Source organism: Scardinius erythrophthalmus (genome assembly GCF_964197995.2).
Source record: "Scardinius erythrophthalmus genome assembly, chromosome: 7".
NCBI lineage: Eukaryota > Metazoa > Chordata > Actinopteri > Cypriniformes > Leuciscidae > Scardinius > Scardinius erythrophthalmus.
In genome coordinates this window covers 36,035,308-36,057,502 of record NC_138227.1, presented here as the reverse complement: position 1 = coordinate 36,057,502, position 22,195 = coordinate 36,035,308, and the positions used below count along the sequence as shown (strand labels likewise).

At 39.9% G+C, this 22,195-nt stretch overlaps 1 protein-coding gene and 1 pseudogene across 2 annotated transcripts in view; one reads left to right on the top strand and one right to left on the bottom strand.

The window, feature by feature from the left end:
* The window catches only part of arrb1 (arrestin, beta 1), a 57,075-nt gene extending 50,795 nt beyond the window's left edge, over positions 1–6,280 (top strand). Inside the window, exon 17 of the mRNA XM_081370160.1 lies at positions 6,002–6,280. Coding sequence (XP_081226286.1) covers positions 6,002–6,113 — 112 coding nt within the window. The 3' untranslated portion in view covers positions 6,114–6,280. The remainder of the gene's footprint in view (positions 1–6,001) is intronic.
* Positions 6,281–18,497: 12,217 nt separating this feature from the next.
* On the bottom strand, positions 18,498–19,427 carry LOC308693834 (olfactory receptor 52K2-like; annotated as a pseudogene). The gene has a single exon. The product of its transcript is annotated as an olfactory receptor 52K2-like (transcript).
* Between the last annotated feature and the right edge of the window lie 2,768 nt (positions 19,428–22,195).

Genomic DNA, 22,195 nt, shown 5'->3' with positions numbered 1-22,195 from the left:
AAGAACAAGACGCTGTGTCGATTTACACTGTGTGAACGCTTGTGTGATTACGTCTTGAAGCACATGTGAAATCAGTCAAAAGTGTGGCGGAACGTCAGAGGCGGGTGACGTCACGAGCCTGGAAACTATAAAGCCTGCCCAAACCAAGCAGCGCTATCTTCTAAGTATTCTAAAGTAAGTTGCTGACATGCACATAGGAGGTATGGCAAGGTGACGCAGCATCTCGTTCCCTCTTCAGGGAACCGAGGTTACAGTCGTAACTGAGGCGTTCCCTTTGTGGGAATGTCTATACCAATGCCACCATAGAGAGAAGTGTCTGTCCTGTGTGAAACCGAGAAGAACAGCACTAGGAAGAGAGGACCTGGGACCCTGGTGTAGAGTTCAGGTTCAAAGAATAAAACCTCACAAATGTGTTCCGTGAGGACCACCCTGCCGCATCACAGACATTTTGGAGAGCAACTCCTGACATAAGGGCCTTAGAGGCCACCATACTCCTAGTAGAGTGGGAACGGACTGCCATATGGGAAGGCTGTCCAACCAATTCATAACCAAGTGAGATAGCCTCAACCACCCACTTGCTCATTCTCTGCTTTGATGCTGGGGACCCTTTGTTGGGGGGCCCAAAACACACAAACAACTGTTCAGATTTACGCCACATGGCAGCTCTCTGGACATGCAGGTTATTCTTTTCCTGGTCTGGGTTTTGAAAAGGCACAACAGATCTAGCCATATTAGTGGGGACCTTAGGAACATAGCTGGTCTAGAGTGAAAAAACTCTTTGACCATGCCAGGTGCAAATTCCAAGCACGAAGGTGAAACCGACAAGGCTTGCAGGAGATCTCCTATTCTTTTAAGAGAAGTGATAGCAAGGAGTAACAAAGCTTTAAAGGTCAGGAACTTAGCTGGAACCTCCTCCAGTGGCTCAAAGGGAGCCAGGTACAGGCCTTGAATGACAATGGCCAGATCCCATGTCGGCACCCTGGTACGAGCTGCAGGCCTCAGCCTCAGAGTACCACAGAGGAAACGAGATACCAAGGGGTTTCTACCCAAAGACATTCCACCAAAAGGAGAGTGGTAAGCAGCTATGGGTAGCCACATAAACCTTTAAAGTAGGGCTGAACGATTAATCGCAACAAAAACGCACGCGATTTGCAATTATGTTATGCGCAGCTTGTCAGTGGAGTGCGGCTGATTGGTAGTTAATACTGCTCCATCTGAACGCCAGAGGGCGCTCCCCGCTGCAGAAGTACAATAATGTGCATCATTCCAGGAAATCCCTAACGCTGTAGCTGAATAAACAGAAGATAGAAACGCTTTGATTGAACATGACTTATAAATACACGACTGCCTTATTCTGTGTAAGAAGGCACATCATCTCACAGAAGGAGGAGCTCAGCTGTCGTTATAAAGTCAGTTTGGAGTAAATGCATGTTATTAAATGTTGTCTGTTGTTGGACGAGGTTCATAAATGCTTCTCATGTTTTGGAAAGATGTTTGACGCGTGTTGTTTTTTCAAATGCACGTTATAAGTGACTCAAACTCACAGTGCTTTCAGATGGAGCAGCGTTTACAGGGCCATACATCAATGACAAACTGTGCATAAAACTGCGCATCTGCAATGTAGAATGGTCTCCACAACCTGGGTTGAGAGACCAGTACTTATGAGATGGGCCCCCTCAGAGGCCAAGCCCACAGGCTCCACAGTTCTGGACGGGGGTGAACAATTGAGCCCCCTGCTTTGGACAGATGGTCCCTCCTGACTGGTAACTCCAGAGTAGGTCCGTCTAGGAGAGACACTAAATGGGAAAACTCTGCCAGGCCACCGCGGGGCTATTAGAAGTAGGCGAACTTGGTCCCGGCAGACTCTCTCCAGAACTCCCGGGAGCAGAGCGATCGGGGGAAAAGCGTACAAACCTAGCCTCGACCATGTCTGTACCATAGCATCCAATCCCAGAGGAGCTGGAGGCCTTGGGACAGGAACCAAGGTTTCTTCCACATAACTAGGAAGTTATATATCTTGCGAAAGGGGTTGCCCCTCGGGGAAAACCCTTTGGTCCTGAGCCACCACTGCAAGGGTCTCATGTACAGCAGGACAAAAGGTATCACGTTGGACGCTGCTGCCCACAGACCCAACAGTCTCTGAAACTTTTTCACAGTGAGTGACTGGCCTAGCTTTATTCTTTTTACGGCCGAAAGGATGGACTCTATGCGTGCCGGGGAGAAGCATGCCTGCATTGACAATGAGTCCCAAACCACACCTAGAAAGTGGTCCTCTGTAGTGGAGAAAGCACACTCTTTTTGACGTTTAGCCGTAACCCCAACTCTTTCATGTGGGTGAAAACGTCATCTCGATGCCAAACCGCCAACTGATGCGACTGAGCCAGAATCAACTAATCGTCAATGCAGTTCATGATGGGAATGCCCTGAAGGTGCAGTGGCGTTAGAGCTGCATCTACGTATTTCGTGAAAGTGCGGGATGATAGAGCTAGGCCGAATAAAAGAACTTGATATTGGTACACTTCGTCCCCGAAAGCAAACCTCAGGAACTTCCTGTGATATGTAACGACACTAGCTCAAATAAAGGGAATATATTTTAATAACTGATCATGAATATGATCATGTATCGCATACAGGTTAAATAACCCGAAAAGGGAATACTTTTGCCAGTGTATCTGTATAGAGGGATAATTAAATACAACGGATTATAATCAATTATCAATACAGGTAGGCAAAAATAGATCAATTGTATATATCAATAATTAATTACAACGAATTATAATTAACCATTAATATACCAATAGTCTAGAATAGATCAATTCTCAGGTTAACCCTTAATGGAATTAATTTGTTATCGAATAATTTGTTCGTCCAGCGAACTGATCATACAATCTTTTGTCAACTCTCAAGAAAAGTTATCCTTTTATAGACTCTCATGAAAAGGCTATTTTTCTGGCCATGAAAAATAACTTTCCTGTTCTATAAAAATACTAATTAAAGTATCAACAAATGTAAAGCTTGTAGCTTAGATCGAACATTTAAGGGACTTTGCAAAGTGAGCAACAGGCAGAGACAATCAAGCATATAATGGATTTAATAAATGAAACTACAAAAACATGCGACTACAGTTACACCAGAAATATATAGACAGAATAATAGCAGTGAATAAACGAAAGAGGAAGAATAAGAAAGAGAGAGAATGAGAGAGAGATCACAGAATGATCACAGAATGGCAAAATCCCAGACAGTTAACCTCTGAGAGACAACAAGAATCAAATCGCCCTAAGCGGGGCAAACAATCTTAAACGCATTGAAAGCTTGTTAAAACTAATACTTGCATATAGTTCTATTTGTGTGGCTGAGGGAAGAAGGCGTGTGTGTGCCAGTCCTTCGGAGCTTAGTGCGTTCTCTCGTTCTTCCGGAGCTTCCACGCTGCCAAAAATTCTACTAAAATTCTACAGCCTCTCGAGACTGGCTTCTTGTTTTTGTTGTGCTATCAGCCCGGCACCCTGAAGTGGCGAACCGGCAGGAAACCACTGCTTTAGAACCCTCCTGGCATGGGGCAGGCATTCCAGGAACTCTACGTTTCCGGGTGAACCATGAGATATGTGCTCGCTGGAGACTGCTGCGCCCCTAAGCACACAAGGTGGCGGGGTTAGCAGAAAGGCCCCCTGAGGGCACCGAAGGGAAGCGGGCACTGTATAATGAGTTGTTATCGCCAAGCAGCCCCGGAGACATGAGAGCGGCGGGGAAGAAGTTTTTGGAATGACGCCGCCTGTTTTGCTGCCTCCTGGAACCTCTCAACGACTGAATTTCCACCGTCGTCGAAGAGGCCATAAGGTGACGGGAGCATCTATAAGAGAGTTGCCTTTAGGGAAGATGCTGATTCAGGGGAGAGATAGCTCGCAAACGTCTCTTCCACCTTTAAATCCTCCCCATAACCGTGCTCTTTAAAGCTCAAAAAAGAGGAATAGTGTGTTGTTTGTGAAGAACACTATAAACTCTATATGATACTGGTTTATTCCACGATCTCGACACCTCTGTGTGGATATTGGGGAAAAACGGCATAAAAAAATATATAAATCTTTTGTAACATTATAAATGTCGTTTCTGTCACTTAGGATCATTAGCATGTCCTTGCTTATTATTATTATTTAATCTTACTTACATGAAACAGATTACGGTTTCCACAAAAATTTGTTTTAATATTAATAATAATCAGAAATGTTTCTTGAACACCATGTCAGCACATTAGAATGATTTCTGAAGGATCATGTGACCATAAAGAGTGGAGTAATGATGCTGAAAGTTCAGCTTTGATCACAGGAATACATAATATTTTAAAATATATTAAAAATCTAAATATAAATTGTAATAATATTTAACAATATAACAATTTTTCTGTATTTTCAAAGAAATGAAGTCTTGGTGAGCAGAAGAAACTTCTTTCAAAAACACTATAAAATCGTAATTATTCCAAACTTTTGACCGATAGTGTATAGTTATTGTATTTATATATATATATTTTTTTTTCCTCTATATATATATATATATATATATATATATATATATATATATATATATATATATACACACTCACCTAAAGGATTATTAGGAACACCATACTAATACTGTGTTTGACCCCCTTTCGCCTTCAGAACTGCCTTAATTCTACGTGGCATTAATTCAACAAGGTGCTGAAAGCATTGTTTAGAAATGTTGGCCCATATTGATAGGATAGCATCTTGCAGTTGATGGAGATTTGTGGGATGCACATCCAGGGCATGAAGCTCCCGTTCCACCACATCCCAAAGATGCTCTATTGGGTTGAGATCTGGTGACTGTGGGGGCCATTTTAGTACAGTGAACTCATTGTCATGTTCAAGAAACCAATTTGAAATGATTCGAGCTTTGTGACATGGTGCATTATCCTGCTGGAAGTAGCCATCAGAGGATGGGTACATGGTGGTCATAAAGGGATGGACATGGTCAGAAACAATGCTCAGGTAGGCCGTGGCATTTAAACAATGCCCAATTGGCACTAAGGGGCCTAAAGTGTGCCAAGAAAACATCCCCCACACCATTACACCACCACCACCAGCCTGCACAGTGGTAACAAGGCATGATGGATCCATGTTCTCATTCTGTTTACGCCAAATTCTGACTCTACCATCTGAATGTCTCAACAGAAATCGAGACTCATCAGACCAGGCAACATTTTTCCAGTCTTCAACTGTCCAATTTTGGTGAGCTCGTGCAAATTGTAGCCTCTTTTTCCTATTTATAGTGGAGATGAGTGGTACCCGGTGGGGTCTTCTGCTGTTGTAGCCCATCCGCCTCAAGGTTGTGCGTGTTGTGGCTTCACAAATGCTTTGCTGCATACCTCGGTTGTAACAAGTGGTTATTTCAGTCAAAGTTGCTCTTCTATCAGCTTAAATCAGTCGGCCCATTCTCCTCTGACCTCTAGTATCAACAAGGCATTTTCGCCCACAGGACTGCCGCATACTGGATGTTTTTCCCTTTTCACACCATTCTTTGTAAACCCTAGAAATGGTTGTGCGTGAAAATCCCAGTAACTGAGCAGATTGTGAAATACTCAGACCGGCCCGTTTGGCACCAACAACCATGCCACGCTCAAAATAGCTTAAATCACCTTTCTTTCACATTCTGACATTCAGTTTGGAGTTCTGGAGATTGTCTTGACCAGGACCACACCCCTAAATGCATTGAAGCAACTGCCATGTGATTGGTTGATTAGATAATTGCATTAATGAGAAATTGAACAGGTGTTCCTAATAATCCTTTAGGTGGTATATATATATATATATTCTTTTTTTATTTTTTATTTATTTAAATCTACAAAAGCATTTAGGCATCTACTGAACGACAAAAAAAATCTGCTTCTGCCTACAAATTCTTTAGCTCTGGTGTTTTTTGTTTTCTGGCAAAAAGTGCTTTTATGGAAACACAACAACTGAATGCTTCTCTGACTATTTGTCCTTAGTGACGATGACATCATATTCGAGGACTTTGCCCGGCAACGACTGATCGGGGCAAAAGACGACAAAGATGAAGATGAGGAGGGTGCCGATTCGCCCAAACTGAATGACAGATAGACGCGCAGATAAGAGTTTCCTGTGTTGTGACGATACGAGAGACCCTTTCGAGATAACCTGGAAAAATGGGACACCCTTTAACACACTCACAGTGGTGAAGTTGTTGTGTTCTTGTTCACATTCGTCTCTTCCATCTTGCGAGGGTGTAAAATAAAAACTTAAGTGTAGAAAAATGTGACCTTGTCGTTGAAGCGATTAGAAGGTGAGGTTTTAGTTGATAGGCCGCCCACTGAGTGCCTCGGATATTTGAGGGTCTTTTGGGGTTGAGGCAATGGTTTCTCATCATAGCTAAATCAAACGTCAGTGGTAGCATGCCTTTAATGTTGCTTTGTTTCATAGATTCTTCCTTTGATTAGAACAGAGGAGGAGTTTGAGGGCCGTGGCTTAGTATTAAACCATATTTAATGTATGGAATTTGATCTGTTTTAATTACTCTAAAAGGAACTGGATTTAGTATTTTTATTATAAAAAGCTGCCAAATTGAATAATCTTTATAATGTCTTGTGTCTCAACTGAGAACTTTTTTTCCACTTTTTAAAAGAACCAATGTATCATCTAATCTAAAAAGTTATGAGTGTGGGTAAAAGTTATGGGTATATATATATATATAAGATACATGACAATGCAACAACTGTTTATGACATTTTTTTCTCTTCAGTCGTTTGTAAAAGTGGGTTTCTATGAAATCATTTAATTTTAAACAATGCCTATATATCTTTAAAGGGACAGTATATTACTATAGGATATTTTTACATAATTGAAGCTTCTCAAACAAAGCACCTATAAATAGTTGTGCTACAAACATTCCAGTTACAATATCTATTCTGAATAAAGTACATGTATCCTTAAATATGTTTCAAAACCATCTTCTGTGGAGCAGAAAAGAAGAAATTTTGAAGAATGTAATGGTTATTTTTCCAGTGCTATCACAATTAATGGAGACTGCAGCTTTCAAGTGTCAATGAAGATTTAAAAGCACCATAGAATTATTACAATTCTAAAATTAAAAATATATAAAAATTCACCCCAACTTGTGCCTATATTGTATGAGACGTTTCAAATTAACAGTTCTGTGCAAAGAAATCAACAAGTTTGGCCAAGTTTGTGAATGAATTATTCAGTGTGAACCAGATTAAACATTAAATTCATTGAAACGATCAGACACACACAAAAAATACTTAAGAATCACTACTTGAACTAGCCAAGGAGATGCTGGGCAAATGTCAAGATTTTCAGTGTTTAACAACTTAAATCATGTTGCATTGTTAGAGAAACAAACAGATATTTAAGTGTACAGACTCACATAGCCTGATTTTATGATTCTTTAAATAGGATTTTGCTCCATATGGTCATATTGGAAACTTGAAAGCTCCAGTCCCTATTTTAATTTTTAGTGCACTGAAAAAAACACTGCACATTCTTTCAAATTTCTCTTGTTGTGTTTTATGGAAGAAAGAAAGTCGTGCAGGTAAATAAATGATGACAGATTTTTTTATTTTGAGGCAAACTATTCGTTTAGATCTTCTATGGACAATTTCAAACTTGTCTGTACTCCTCAAGACTCATCCAGTAATTCTCTGAGCTGGAGAGCCACTAAAATCAAAAGACTCTTGATTGGAAATGTAGCCATTTTTACATTGCAAAGAGTATGTGCTTTCTACAGTATATGAATGCGGCCTTGACTTAATGCATGAAACATTTCAATAACTTGTATGTTTTGTGAATGAAACATTTGTACGAAAGAAAGAAAGAAAGAAAGAAAGAAAGAAAGAAAGAAAGAAAGAAAGAAAGAAAGAAAGAAAGAAAGAAAGAAAGAAAGAAAGAAAGAAAGAAAGAAAGAAAGAAAGAAAGAAAGAAAGAAAGAAAGAAAGAAAGAAAGAAAGAAAGAAAGAAAGAAAGAAATTTAAATAAAAATGGATTGTTCAATGAACTGATATATTATAGTTTCCATGTGCTGGATAAACCACAATTTTAAAATAAATAAACTTGATTATTTACATAAGGCAAGATAATGATATTGATGATAAAATGTAAGGAGAAATTACAATATATTAAATATATACTATGTTGTATCAAAGTCTTTGTTTCTTTTTTATATTCTATGTATACACTGTATGTGCGTTTGTGTCAAATCCACCATATCTTTTACCAATATTACTGTTATTGTGGCGAGAATGAAGTTAGTAAACCTCACATATGTGACTCATAGATAAACATAATGCCTATTTTACAATTTGTTGAAAAGTTTTTAGAGATGTGAGCTCCTGGCCGTCAGCGGTCATTCAGCTCTCATGAACCCACAGAGAACAGCGTCATCTCGGCCAGTCCTTTGAGAATTGTATGTAGATAGTTGTTAAACATGACACATAATTAATTTGCCGTATATTAAACGATAAATCTTCGGTCTTATTAATCTATTACTTGCTCCACAGTAAATCGATTTTGTTTAAGGGGAAAATTGAGTTTAATAACTTTATATTTAAGCTATATTATATATTTAAAGGAACACGCCGACTTTTTGGGACTTTAGCTTATTCACCGTATCCCCCAGAGTTAGATAAGTCCATACATACCTTTTTCATCTCCGTGCGTGCCGTAACTCTGTCTGACGCACCCACCGCTAGCCTAGCTTAGAACAGACTGGAGGTAAACGGCTCCAGCTAGCATACTGCTCCCAAAAAGTGACAAAATAACGGCAACATTTTCCTATTTACATGTTGTGGTTTGTATAGTCACAGCGTGTACAAATAACAAGGTTATTCGAAGCACTGCTACTTCTACGGAGTGATTGAAAATACCAATAGAGTTGCTTGATGCAAGGAAATGATGGTCTAATTATTTTATGGTTTCTATGCTGTTTATGTGTCAGAATACATGATCATGTAACATAGGCTATAGGATTATATATATATATATATATATATATATATCCCTGTGAAGGGATTATATAGCTGAAGCGATATCCTGTTTTGGTAAGTGTTTTTGGTATGCAATTATGAGTGAGGTATATTAGTGGGTGATGTATAACCATTAGTAATATATCACTTCTCTGTTTGCATTTGGTGCAGGATTCTCCCTCTTGTTCCTTATGATCATTGTCTGCTGCCGTGTTGCCATTTTCACAGCATTGTGGTTACTCTGGCATTGCTACAGGAACGCCGACTTGTGTTTACTTAAATTGCCCGAGAACAAGCTACTGTATGTGGCTGCTCCTTATGAGCCCAGTCTCTCTCCGGTAGAGTGGGGGAAAATGTGTTGTTGCTATGGACTAAGTTGACAAGAGTGATGTAGAAGTACAGATTCAAGATGGCACCTTTATGTGTGGCTGGCCGTCTGCTGTCATCTACATTTGCGAGTTTGTTTATGTCAATGTGTTTATGGCTTCTTTTACTGAAGCTTTTTCTTTTACTTCTTTTATTCTCCACTTTTAATGAACGACCGGCAAACACTTTAAAATCTTCGAACCTCTACTGATGTGCTGCTCAATCAAATTCAGAGAGGCCCACAACACTCTCCACCTCCCTTCCTAGCATCCTTACTGGCTTGTCTAAGCCGACATCAGTATTCATAGCCTGGGAAAAAGCGCCGGAAAAGACAGGGTAACTGCGGCGGTGTGGCTCTCAAGCTCAAGCTCCTGCTTCGGACAGACAGTAAGATGAATCCACCTATCCATCAGCTGGCGTACAACTGAGTGTACTTACTCCTGGAACATACCCATTTTACCGAGCTTGTGTGATCAGCGACCTCTGCACCGCTCGCCTCGCCTCCGCCACTGCAGTGTTTCTATGCACCTTCTTCGCCCGCTGCTCAGAGCAACGCAGCGGATTGAGGCAGATAAAAATGGCTTTGGTCAACGCGCGATCTGTGGTAAATAAGACTTTTATTCTTAAGCACTTCTTCATCTCACAAACTCTGGATTTCCTATTTATCACTAAAAAGTGACTTTCCAACTCCTTTTTCAGAACTTTTACCACCCAACTGTAAAAAATGTTTTTAACTCCCCCCGATCTGTGAGACGGAGTGGTGGTTTGGCTTCAATTTTTAAAGATCATTTTAAATGTTGGACTTTGTAAAGAACTACATAACAGTTTTGAATTGCAATTGCTCATTATGGACTCTGACACTCCGCTAGTTATTGCTGTGGTCTATCGGCCTAATCATATGTGTGCATGCAACAAGCAAGATGTGCATTTGTAAATCCGGTGACATGCGTGCATTGATTTTTCTGTCAGTGTCTGCTGCAAAGATACAGTTGACAATCGCTATCTCTGTAGTGAATGCGCCTATAGCCTAGAGAGAAATGCACATCTTGGATTACATAATCAGAGAGTAGCTAAAGCTTTCTTTAGATAGGCTATATTTCTCATGTCTGAGTTTCGGTTAATTTATGATGAGATGCGCTCCTGTTCACGTGCAATGCAAGTGACTGCGCCGGCGCCTCCATGTCATGATTTATATTGTCTGCTATATTTGCTTCTAAATTAAATCCAGGCAATTGGTTGATGAAAATTTTATTAAAATTAAGGTAAAATTTATACAAAATGAAATTCACTTTAAAGAAAGGCTTTCTACAAAACAAAACTTGATGAAGAAAATTAAGTTTAATCATGTCTGACCCATTTACAAAATCATGTCTGACCCACTCTATGTCTCCCGATGCATCCTATCATGGTGTTCACTTTTCATAATCAACATAGTTGGAAAAAATTACATTATAATATTTGAACAAATATGAAACTAAATGCTCTTATTTAATGGTTACAACAAATATAGTACGCCTACATACTCTCTATTTATACAAATTGCTGCACATTCAAGTTAATTCTCGAATTAATTTTCAAATTATTGAAAACAATAAACATACCACTTAAAAAAAAAACAGTTGTACTGCTGTTTTTTCTAAGTAACTTTACAAGAAAAACTCTTTCTGCGTAGAGGGTCCGTTTATGTTGGAAACAGCTCCCATTCATAAAATCCTTCAGTTTTCGTGTGTTGTTTGTGCACCCGACAACGGTACATGTTGAGTCACAAGGAGCAATGCTTAATCTGTCAGCATTACTACTTGTCAGTAATCAGTTTCACCCGTTTGTACCGCAATGTGAGTATCCCTTGTGTGCTAGCTTCATTAAGCGTTAGGCTAAACCGGAACTGAGATACCGTCAACAGGAAGTATCGAGTGTCATGGCGACGCCCATTAAGACTCACAGGAAAGTTGTGAATATAGAGAAATATATAATTTTATATATTTCTTATTTATTAATTATTTACATTATAAATGTATAATATTGTCAAGTTAGTTATCATAAGAACCTGGATGTGCTATAGTATTTAACCAAGAGACTATCACTGTGCTGAGGAGTGCACAATCATTACTTTTATGATAATTATAATCTTATTGTTTTTTGGCCAATTGTAAACTGAACCACAGGCTCTACTCTTTAGCACAATGGTGACCCCAAAAACTCAGACATACCAGAAAAACTTTTAAATAAAAAAATAATAGAACATTAAACACTAACAGATCTCTCCCTATATTAATATTGAGCAAAACACAAACATTTTAACATTTGCTCTCCTTTCAAAAGTCAGTCAGAAGCAAAGCATGCTGGGAACTAGAAATCTGTCATAACTCATTCTGTGAATGTGAGTGTATATACACACATGTGAGAACATACATTCACAGTTATATGGGAGCATGTATGTGCAATATATGTACACAATAAAGGATAAAATCTATTTTTGTCTTCATTTATAAATACTTTATATTCATTAATATATAGCCATACATGGTCAATGCATTGCAGTATATTGAAAAATATAAGCACTAGTTTCCCATATATGGAAATTAATTATGTAATATATCGCATTATATTTTGCTGTATATTTCCATATATTTTTGTTCCGTAAGGGACAACCCAGACTTAAAAAAGGAAAAAAAGAATTTAGATTCTTCTGATTCATCTAATTTTAGACCCACCTCTAACCTTTCGTTTTAAGCTAAAATTCTAGAGAAAGTAGTTCTCCACCAACTCCAAAGCTTTTTGGTCGAATACAAAATCTTTGATATGTTTCAGTCGGGTTTTAGGACATTTCATTCTACTGAGACGGCTCTTGTGTTAAATGATGTTCTATTAGCCACCAACTCTGGGGATTTTAGACTTGAGTGCTGCCTTTGATACTGTAGACCACAATGTTCTTTTGAAGAACAGGCAAGTAGATCTGAGTTGGTTTCAATCATATCAGGATTGTATTCTCCTTCAATATTGGGCAATTTCACTCTGGTTCTGTCCCTCTGACCTGTGGTGTCCCCCAAGGCTCTACCCTAGCTCCCATATTATTTTGTCTCTATATGCTCCCACTTGGTTCCATCTTTGAGAAATATGGTATGGTAAGTTACCATTGTTACGCAGACGACACACAAATATATCTCCCTCTGAAACATATGAATGGTTTTTGACGCTGTAGTTGCTTGCCTCTTGGATGTTAAAGCATAGATGTCTACAGTCTAGGGGTGACCGGGAAATTTCCGCATCCGCACCGAGACTTTGGAACAGTTTAGGCCTAGCTGTTGAAATCAGAATTGTTCCCACAATTTTATTTTTTTTTTAAATCAAAGTTAAAAAAATTGTATTTAATCTTGCTTTTGTTTACTTGTGTGTCTTTGTCTGTATTTTATTCAATGGTTATTCATTTTGTAAAGAACATTGGTCAACGGCAGTTGTTTTTAATTGTGCTTTATAAATAAATTGAAATTGAATTGAAAGTATTCACTTTGAAGCTTACACTGGCGACGTACCTTAGAGAAAACAGATTTGAGTGATCTTTTCAGCAGTAAGAAAAAAAAGTGTTTTAAAGCTTGTTGTTTTGCAGAACATCACAGTTATATATGATATGAAAATAGTAAGGCCTGTGGTTAGGGAGTACATGTTATACTAGGAAAATATAATAATATTTTTAGAATGACATTTTTTTCTGTGGGGTAAAACGCCCTCAGGGGACATCACTTCCCACTATCATAATTACTGTAGTTACCATGGTCTGAATATCACATTCTGTTTTTCCATCCATTCATCTTACACTTATCTGTGGCCGGGTCGAGGAGGCAGCAATCTAAGCAAAGATGCCCAGACTTCCCTCTCCCTAGACACTTCCTCCAGCTCTTCCGGGGGGACACCAAGGCATTCCCAGGCCAGCCGGGAGACATAGTCCCTCCAGCGTGTCCTAGGTCTTCCCCGGGGTTTCCTCCCTGTGGGATGCGCCCGGAACCCCTTCCCGGGAAAGCATCCAGGAGGCATCCGGAACAGATGCCCGAGCCACCTCAGCTGACCCCTCTTGATGTGGAGGAGCAGCAGCTCTACTCTGAGCTCCTCCCGAGTGACCAAGCTTCTCACCCTATCTCTAAGGGATCGCCCAGCCACCCTGCAGAGAAAGCTCATTTCGGCCGCCTGTATTCGGGATCTTGTCCTTTCAGTCATGACCCAAAGCTCATGACCATAGGTGAGAGTAGGGACATAGATTGACTGGTAAATCGAGAGCTGAGCCGCTTTCTTCACCACGATAGACCGGTACATTGACCGCATTACTGCAGAAGCTGCACCGATACGTCTATCAATCTCCCGTTCCATCCTTCCCTCACTCATGAACAAGACCCTAAGATACTTAAACTCCTCCACTTGAGGCAGGAACTCTCCACCAACCTGAAGTGGGCAAGCCGACTGAGAACCATGGCCTCGGATTTGGAGGTGTTGATTCTCATCCCAGCCGCTTCACACTCGACTGCAAACCGTCCCAGTGGATGCTGAAGGTCCTGGTCTGAAGGGGCCAGCGCGACAACATCATCAGCAAAGAGCAGAGACGAAATCATGTGGTCCCCAAACCTGACAACCTCCTGCCCCTGGCTGCGCCTAGAAATTCTGTCCATAAAAATTATGAACAGAGGGCAGCCCTGCCTGAGTTCAACATGCACTGGGAACAAGTCTGACTTACTGCCGGCAATGCGAACCAAGGTCCTGCTCCGATCATACAGGGACCGGACAGCCCTTAGCAAAGGGCCCCGGACCCCATACTCCCAGAGCACCCTCAACAGGACGCCGTGAGGGACACAGTCGAATGCCTTCTCCAAATCCACAAAGCACATGTGGATTGGTTGGGCAAACTCCCATGCACCCTGGAGAGGGTATAGAGCTGGTCCAGTGTTCCATGGCCGGGACGAAAACCGCACTGTTCCTCCTGAATCAGAGGTTCTACTATCGTCTGTATTCTCCTCTCCAGTTCCCTGGCATAGACTTTCCCGAGGAGGCTGAGAAGTGTGATCCCTCTGTAGTTGGAACACACCCTCCTGTCCCCCTTCTTAAAAAGAGGGACCACCACCCCGATCTGCCCTCCCAAAGGTACTGTCCCTGACCGCCACATGATGCTGCAGAGGCGTGTCAGCCAAGACAGCCCTACAACATCCAGAGACTTAAGGTAATAAGGGCGGATCTCATCCACCCCCGGTGCCTTGCAACCAAGGAGTTTCTTGACTACCTCTGTGACTTCAGCTTGGGTGATGGACGAGTCCACCTCCGAGCCCTCAGCCTCTGCTTCCTCAATGGAAGATGTGTTGGCGGGATTCAGGAGATCCTCAAAGTATTCCTTCCACCGTCCGATGACATCCCCAGTTGAGGTCAACAGCTGCCCACCTCCACTGTAAACAACGTTGGTAGGGCACTGCTTCCCTCTCCTGAGGCGCCGGACAGTTTGCCAGAATCTCTTCAAGGCCAGCCGGTAGTTCTTCTCCATGGCCTCACCAAACTCCTCCCAGGCCCGATTTATTTGCCTCCACAACCACCCGGGCTGCAGTCCCCTTGGCCTGCCGGTACCCGTAAGCTGCCTCAGGAGTCCCACAAGTCAGCCAGGCCCGATAAGACTCCTTCTTCAGCTTGACGGCATCCCTTACTTCCGGTGTCCACCACCGGGTTCGGGGATTGCCGCCTCGACAGGCACCGGGGACCTTACGGCCACAGCACCGAGCGGCCGCGTCTACAATGGAGGTGGAGAACATGGTCCACTCGGACTCAATATCTCCAGCCTCCCTCGGGATCCGGTCGAAGCTCTGCCGGAGGTGGGAGTTGAAGATCTCTCTGACAGGAGACTCGGCCAAACGTTCCCAGCAGACCCTTACAGTACATTTGGGTCTGCCGAGTCTGTCCAGCTTCCTCCCCCGCCATCGGATCCAGCTCACCACCAGGTGGTGATCAGTTGACAGCTCCGCCCCTCTCTTCACCCGAGTGTCCAAGACATACGGCCGGAGGTCAGATGAGACAACCACAAAGTCGATCATCGACCTCCGGCCTAGGGCGTCCTGATGCCACGTGCACTGATGGACACCCTTATGCTTGAACATGATGTTGGTTATGGACAAGCTGTAACTAGCAGAGAAGTCCAATAACAGAATACCGCTCGGGTTCAGATCAGGGGGGCCGTTCCTCCCAATCACGCCCCTCCAGGTGTCACTGTCGCTGCCCACGTGGGCGTTGAAGTCCCCCAGTAGAACGACGGAGTCCCCAGTCAGAGCACTTTCCAGCACCCCTTCCAGAGACCCCAAGAAGGCCGGGTACTCTGCACTGCCGTTTGGCACGTAGGCGCACACGACAGTGAGAGACCTATCCCCGACCTGAAGGCGCAGGGAAGCGACCCTCTCATTCACCGGGGTAAACTCCCAACACATGGTGGCTGAGCTGGGGGGCTATGAGCAAACCCACACCAGCCCACTGCCTCTCACCATGGGCAACTCCAGAGTGGTGAAGAGTCCATCCTCTCTCAAGGAGTGTGGTTCCAGAGCCCAAGCCGTGCATGGAGGTGATCCCAATCTCTAGTCGGTACCTCTCAACCTCACGCACAATCTCAGGCTCCTTCCCTGCCAGCGAGGTGATGTTCCACGTCCCTAGAGCTAGTTTCCGTGTCCAGGGATCGGGTTGTTGAGGCCCCCGCCTTTGACTGCCGCCCGATCCAACTAAGCACCGGCCCCTTACGGTCCCTCCTGCAGGTGGTGAGCCCACGGGAAGGTGGCCCCACGTCGCTCTTTTGGGCTGAGTCCGCATACGAGCCCCAACCCCGGGCCTGGCTCCAGGGTGGGCCTGGCTCGTGCCGGGCGACGTCACAGTCCTTGATTTTAAGTCCATCATAAAGGGTTTTTGAACCGCTCTCAGTTTGACTCGTCACCTAGGACCTGTTTGCCTTGGGAGACCCTACCAGGAGCATATAGCCCCAGACAACATAGCTCCTAGGGTAATTCGGGTACTCAAACCCCTCCACCACGGTAAGGTGGCAGTTCAAGGATGTGATTCTGTTTTTACATAAAATCTAATTTTAACTTGGTGGTTAAATAAAAATATTTGGACTTTATATATAGCCTATTAATAATAACAAATTATTCAAACTTCATTTGAATGCTGTCACAGGGATGAGGGGCTGAGTTCCCAGCTGTTGCACATCCATAATTTTTTCAGCCCTGCAATTTGGCATACTTTCTGTTTTGTTTTTGTGAGTTATATAAATTTTAGTCTCTGTAAATTGCTGTTTCTTTGTGTTGCATTTTTTTCTTTTTTGTTTATTGTTATTGCTACTTTAAACCAAGAGTTGTCAGAACCTGCATATTTATCAATGAGGGTATTTTTGGCTCTATCATAAAATACACAGTATCAAAAAAAATTATAGAATTAAAAGACACTACACAAGACAGTAAATCATTCACACAAATGTTCAATTATTGATCAGTTTGTCTATAAATGAATGCAGCAAAGTCTGTTTTGAGGTCTGTTTCTGTCTTCCCTATGGTCTCTGCCTTGACCACATGACCACATTTTTAACAGCAATAAAACCAACTTATCTGATCGTAGTCATGGTTACCAAGACACTTCTTGCCCTTGTTGGGGGAATGGGACCATAGATCCCAGAGTGAGTTTTAAATATTATTTGTTACATATAACAAATAATTGTGTCTGATTTGTCTCAGTCACTACATACATGAGATTATTGCAGGGCCTTTTCTAGGCATTGGCAACCTAGGAGGTTTCCTAGGCCACGCCACCACCAGCTGGAGTGGGCATCAATGAGCACTTCAACACTGCATTTTAGCTATAATTAACGAGTTAAATAGCATTTAAGCATCTAAGCATAGGCATAAAATAGAATTCTTTAAAAAAAAATGTTATCAGAAAGACATGATTCGAAATCTAAAAATGTAGTGTCAAAAGAAAATTTATATTTTTTTAAAACGAATGACTGATGACATCAACAAAATAACACAGGTTATTTTATAAAATAACCAAAACAATTTGGGTAATGGGTCAAATCCCATGACCAAGGCTTTGCTAGAAAGCACCTTCTGGTTTATAATAATACTAATAATAATAATAAAAATAAGCTTTAAGTGAAATAATAAAGCAGTAATGAGAAAAAGATATGCAGGTTCATGCTATTCCTTCTCCAATTAGCTCATACATTATTGTCTCCCTCTCCTGGTAGCCTAGTAGTCTGTATTGCTGGAGCAAAAATAACTTTTCTGTATATATATGAAGAGTTCAGATGCAAAAGCCTCTAAGTGCCATCTGAAATTTTCTTCTAGAATGATCATTTTTATCAAGCTTGTATATATAAGTTCAATAATTTCACTTAAATGGCAATGAAAATGACCTATTAACTGTCATTTAAGTGAAATTACTGAACTTAAATATACGAGCTTGATAAAAATGATCATTCTAGAAGAAAATTTCAGATGGCACTCTTCATATATATATATATATATATATATATTTTTTTTTACCTCAAATCTGTATATGAAGCTTAATTTACATGTCATATTATGATTACAGATAACTACAGATTCTAAGCTTTGGTACACCCTATATTACTGAAAATGATTATATGGTTGAATACCTGATTTTTATAATATTCTTGTAGTGAGTTTTGTTTACTCCATAGAGATTGGCTTCTTAGAGGTGTGTATACTGCAAGTAAGTAGGCACTAATAGAAAACATACAGGTAACTAGTTGTATTTCTCTTACAAGGAGAAGAGTATAAATGGAATAAAAATATATTATTATATTTAGTAGGCTTTATCAGACAGGCTTGAGAAAAATTGCAGCTGATGGAGAAAGCGTTTTTTTTTTATGCTAATTGAATTCGTCAGTAATTCTTTCAGTTCTGGATTCAAAAATTGTGAACAAGGATTTCATTCTTGTAAATTACCATCAGTGTTTACAGTATGTTTATTATTAACTACATATTCTCAGTCCTATATTTTCAAATATGGCCTATATGGCCATTTGAAACTATAGCTTTAACAAACCACATCCTTTTTAAAATGTTACAGTATCAGCATATTATATTGTTGATCTTTTTTAAATTGGATTTCTTTGCAAAGGAAAGACTTTTACTTCTCTAATAAACTGAATAAACCTTTGTCTTATTTCTTTTGTTCTCACTCCATAAACAATTGGGTTAAAACAACTTGGAAAAAGTGAGTACATTGTGCTCACAAATACACGACTACTGGTAGAAAAATTATTTCTTATTCTGTATGACATAAACGCAATCAGGGCAAAAATCAAAGTAAATGTCATAACAATGATGTGAGTAATGCAGGTGTTTATGGCCTTCATGTGGGCCTTCCCAGACTTAAACACAGAGGTAAAAATCACAGCATAGGAAGCAGAAATGAGAATAACATCTGCAGTTGGTATAAGGAAAGCAGACAAAAGTCCTACTAAGTTATTAATAGATATATCTCCACATGCTAACTGAACCAACGCCATGTGTTCACAAAAACAGTTTTCCAGCCAGAGAGACCATGGTGATATTCAGAAGTCCATTTCTAAATAATGGGACAACAATAAACTTTAGAAAGTTAGGGATTTCCATGTATTTATGATAGTAAAGCGGTTTGCATATTGCAAATTAACGGTCCAGTGCCATCCAAAAAAGCAAAGTGGAGTGAAATGAGCCAACAAAATGAATGCAAAACATTTGTATCAAACAACCTGTTAGAGATATCTCATTCCAATTAAATAAAAAACTAAGAAGCATGTTAGGTACAAAAAATACAGGCGAGATCAAGTCTACAACAGCCATTAAACCTATTAGTACATACATAGGAGAATGCAGAGACTTTTGACATATGATTAAATATATGAGAATAGAATTTGCTGTGATAGACAGTAAAAACATCAGAAAGAAAGGGATAAATAAAAAAGGCCTCCATTCTCCTAGCTGTAGAAACCAATCAGATTGAAGTCTGTGAATGAAATATTTTGTGCAGAAAGATTCTTCATGCTGTTCATAAAAAGAAAAAGAAAAAAAGAATTAATGCCTAAAGATAAAAACTAAAGCATTTTTCCATGAATGTCCAGTAGGCTGTGCTACATTTGAAAGTGATAAAAAAAAATTCTACAGTATTGCTCACAATTATTTTATTCAGTGATTTCACTTTCACAATATGAATTAAAATGCCGAGTGAATGTGCTTTTCATCTATTATCATTATGAAAGGATTAGAATACACTTTATTTTACCTTATTTGTGAGGCTTCTTTGTTGTACTTTGTTGCTGTGAACAGAAAAAAAAAAAATCAAGCTGACCTTTATAAGTTAGATGTTCAGTGAATGTTTCATTATATAAAGATAAAGATACAAGATATGATGTTGTGTTTAATTACATAGGCCTTTCATGCATTAACCTGTGCTCTCGATAACTATCATAACTATTGTTCAACTATCATAATTCTTTTTCTTACATGCAAGAGTGAAATGAAAGCGTGACATGAAATCATGGTCTCTAAATACACTATGTCGTGTTCCCATGAGTCTGTAAACTATTCCCATGTTGGAATAGAACCAGCCACAGGTTTTCACTTATGCATTATATATACACAGTATATATCCCTTATAAAAAAATAAGTATACTTCAAGTTCATTTTATTAAGTAGGCTATACAGTACCTTAGTAAAGGTCAAGTATATTTTTAAGAATACTCTATGAAGTAAGTATACCAATACTAATGTACTAGAAGTATACTTGTAAGTGTACTGTTTCAGTAATACTTGGCACTTAATTGGCCAACTTTTTAGTTTATAAAAGTATAAATTTAAGTATACTTAAAAAGTGTAACTGTAGTAAACTTTGAGTGCACAACTAGTTTATAACTAAGGGCCCTATCATAACCCAGTACAACGCAGCGCCAGGCGCGATGCAAATGTCTTTTGCTAGTTTCAGCGTGATGCAGTTATCATTTTCACGACCTCGTGTTTTTTTGTGCTTTTTTTGTTATTTAAAGATCGTGTTAGTAATGTGCACATATAGGCGGGTCCACAACGCGCGTACACTCTGCTTATTACCCAGTCAACACGTTGATCTCACAGTGATCTCTCCATATGATCACAATGTGAGTTCACAGTGAGCTAAAAGTGTAACCGCACTGTGCACACACTGAAGCTCATATAGGGGTTATGCGCAACATTCTTCAGGGTTCTACAAAACGGGTTTAACTATTTCTGGCTGTCAGCTACTGAGGTAAACACAGCATAGTAATGGCGACCTTCTAGCTGGTGTTTGCAGGAGCTACCCCTAATATCAATTTCCAATGTACACCGTATTGCCAAACAGACATACTCTGCTAGACGAGGGATTTAAGTTTTACGCCTCCTCATTTATTCATAATTATGAAGGTATGTAGTATATGTAGCTTTTGCTAATGGCACCCGATTTAGCGTTAGCTAACAATCAGTAGTTAGTTTAGACTTGTATGCTATCAGTAGTTTAGCCTTTTATTTTTGCTCAAGACGATTAAACCAATCAAATGAAGACTGCATTTTAGCGATGGGGTTATAGTACCAACAGTATTACTACGATGTCCTGTGTGTTTATGCTGGTCAACCTTCAATTATGTTAGGTAATTCATCTTACTGTAGGTCTAATGTGTCGACTGCTGTTCTGGCAGGTGTTTCAGATTTCTAAAACACTGTTAGAATAATGACAAATGTGATGAATGAATGAATGCTATATCTTCTTATCCACCAGTTTCAAACTAAGACAGGTTGACAGGTACTGTCAGTGTCAGAACACAGAACATGGTTTCTGCACACTTTTTAAAGTCAAATCTAAGGCTTTTTAAGACCTTTAAATTCTAACATTCAAATTAAATTCTATTAGAATAGTTACACAATACCACTGTTACCAGTCAAATTAAATCATTAAATCAAAATCCATCTTTGCAGTGCAGAGGTGACACCCCATACACAAAAGAAATATGTTTGAAATATATTTTCAGAGTATATTTTGGAATATATGCAAATATTTGAAATTGGCCCAATAAATATATTTCACACTTAACATCATATATTTTTGTTATATTTCAGAATATATTTCAATGCATTTGGAATATATGCCACATATATTTTTGACACTTTTGGGGACCCATACAGAAAAAAATACATTGAAATATATTCTGAAATATAACAAAAATATATGATCTTAAGTGTGAAATATATTTATTGGGCCAATTTCAAATATTTGCATATATTCCAAAATATACTCTGAAAATATATTTCAAATATATTTCTTTTGTGTATGGGACAGAAGTGGCATCAGATCTGGCATTAATATATTTACACTGTATATTTCTTCAAAACCTAACGAAACTTACCAATTCACAAAATTAACGGAATGCATAGCTGATAAAAAATTGGATGACTCGTAATTTCCTACTACTTAATTCTGAAAAAACAGAGATTCTAATTACTGGACAAAAAACTTCCTCACATAATAACCTATAATACTGTCTAACACTTGATGGCTGCTCTGTCGAGTCTTTGTCATCTGTTAGGAACCTGGGTGTGCTCTTTTATACCAATCTTTCATTTGAAAGTCACGTGTCTAGTATCTGTAAAACTGCATTTTTCCATCTTAAAAATATATCTTAATTACGCCATATGCTCTCATTGACAATTGCAGAGCATTTAGTTCATGGGTTCATGACCTCAAGGCTAGATTATTGTAATGCTCTACTGGGTGGTTGCCCTGCACGCTTAATAAACAAACTACAGC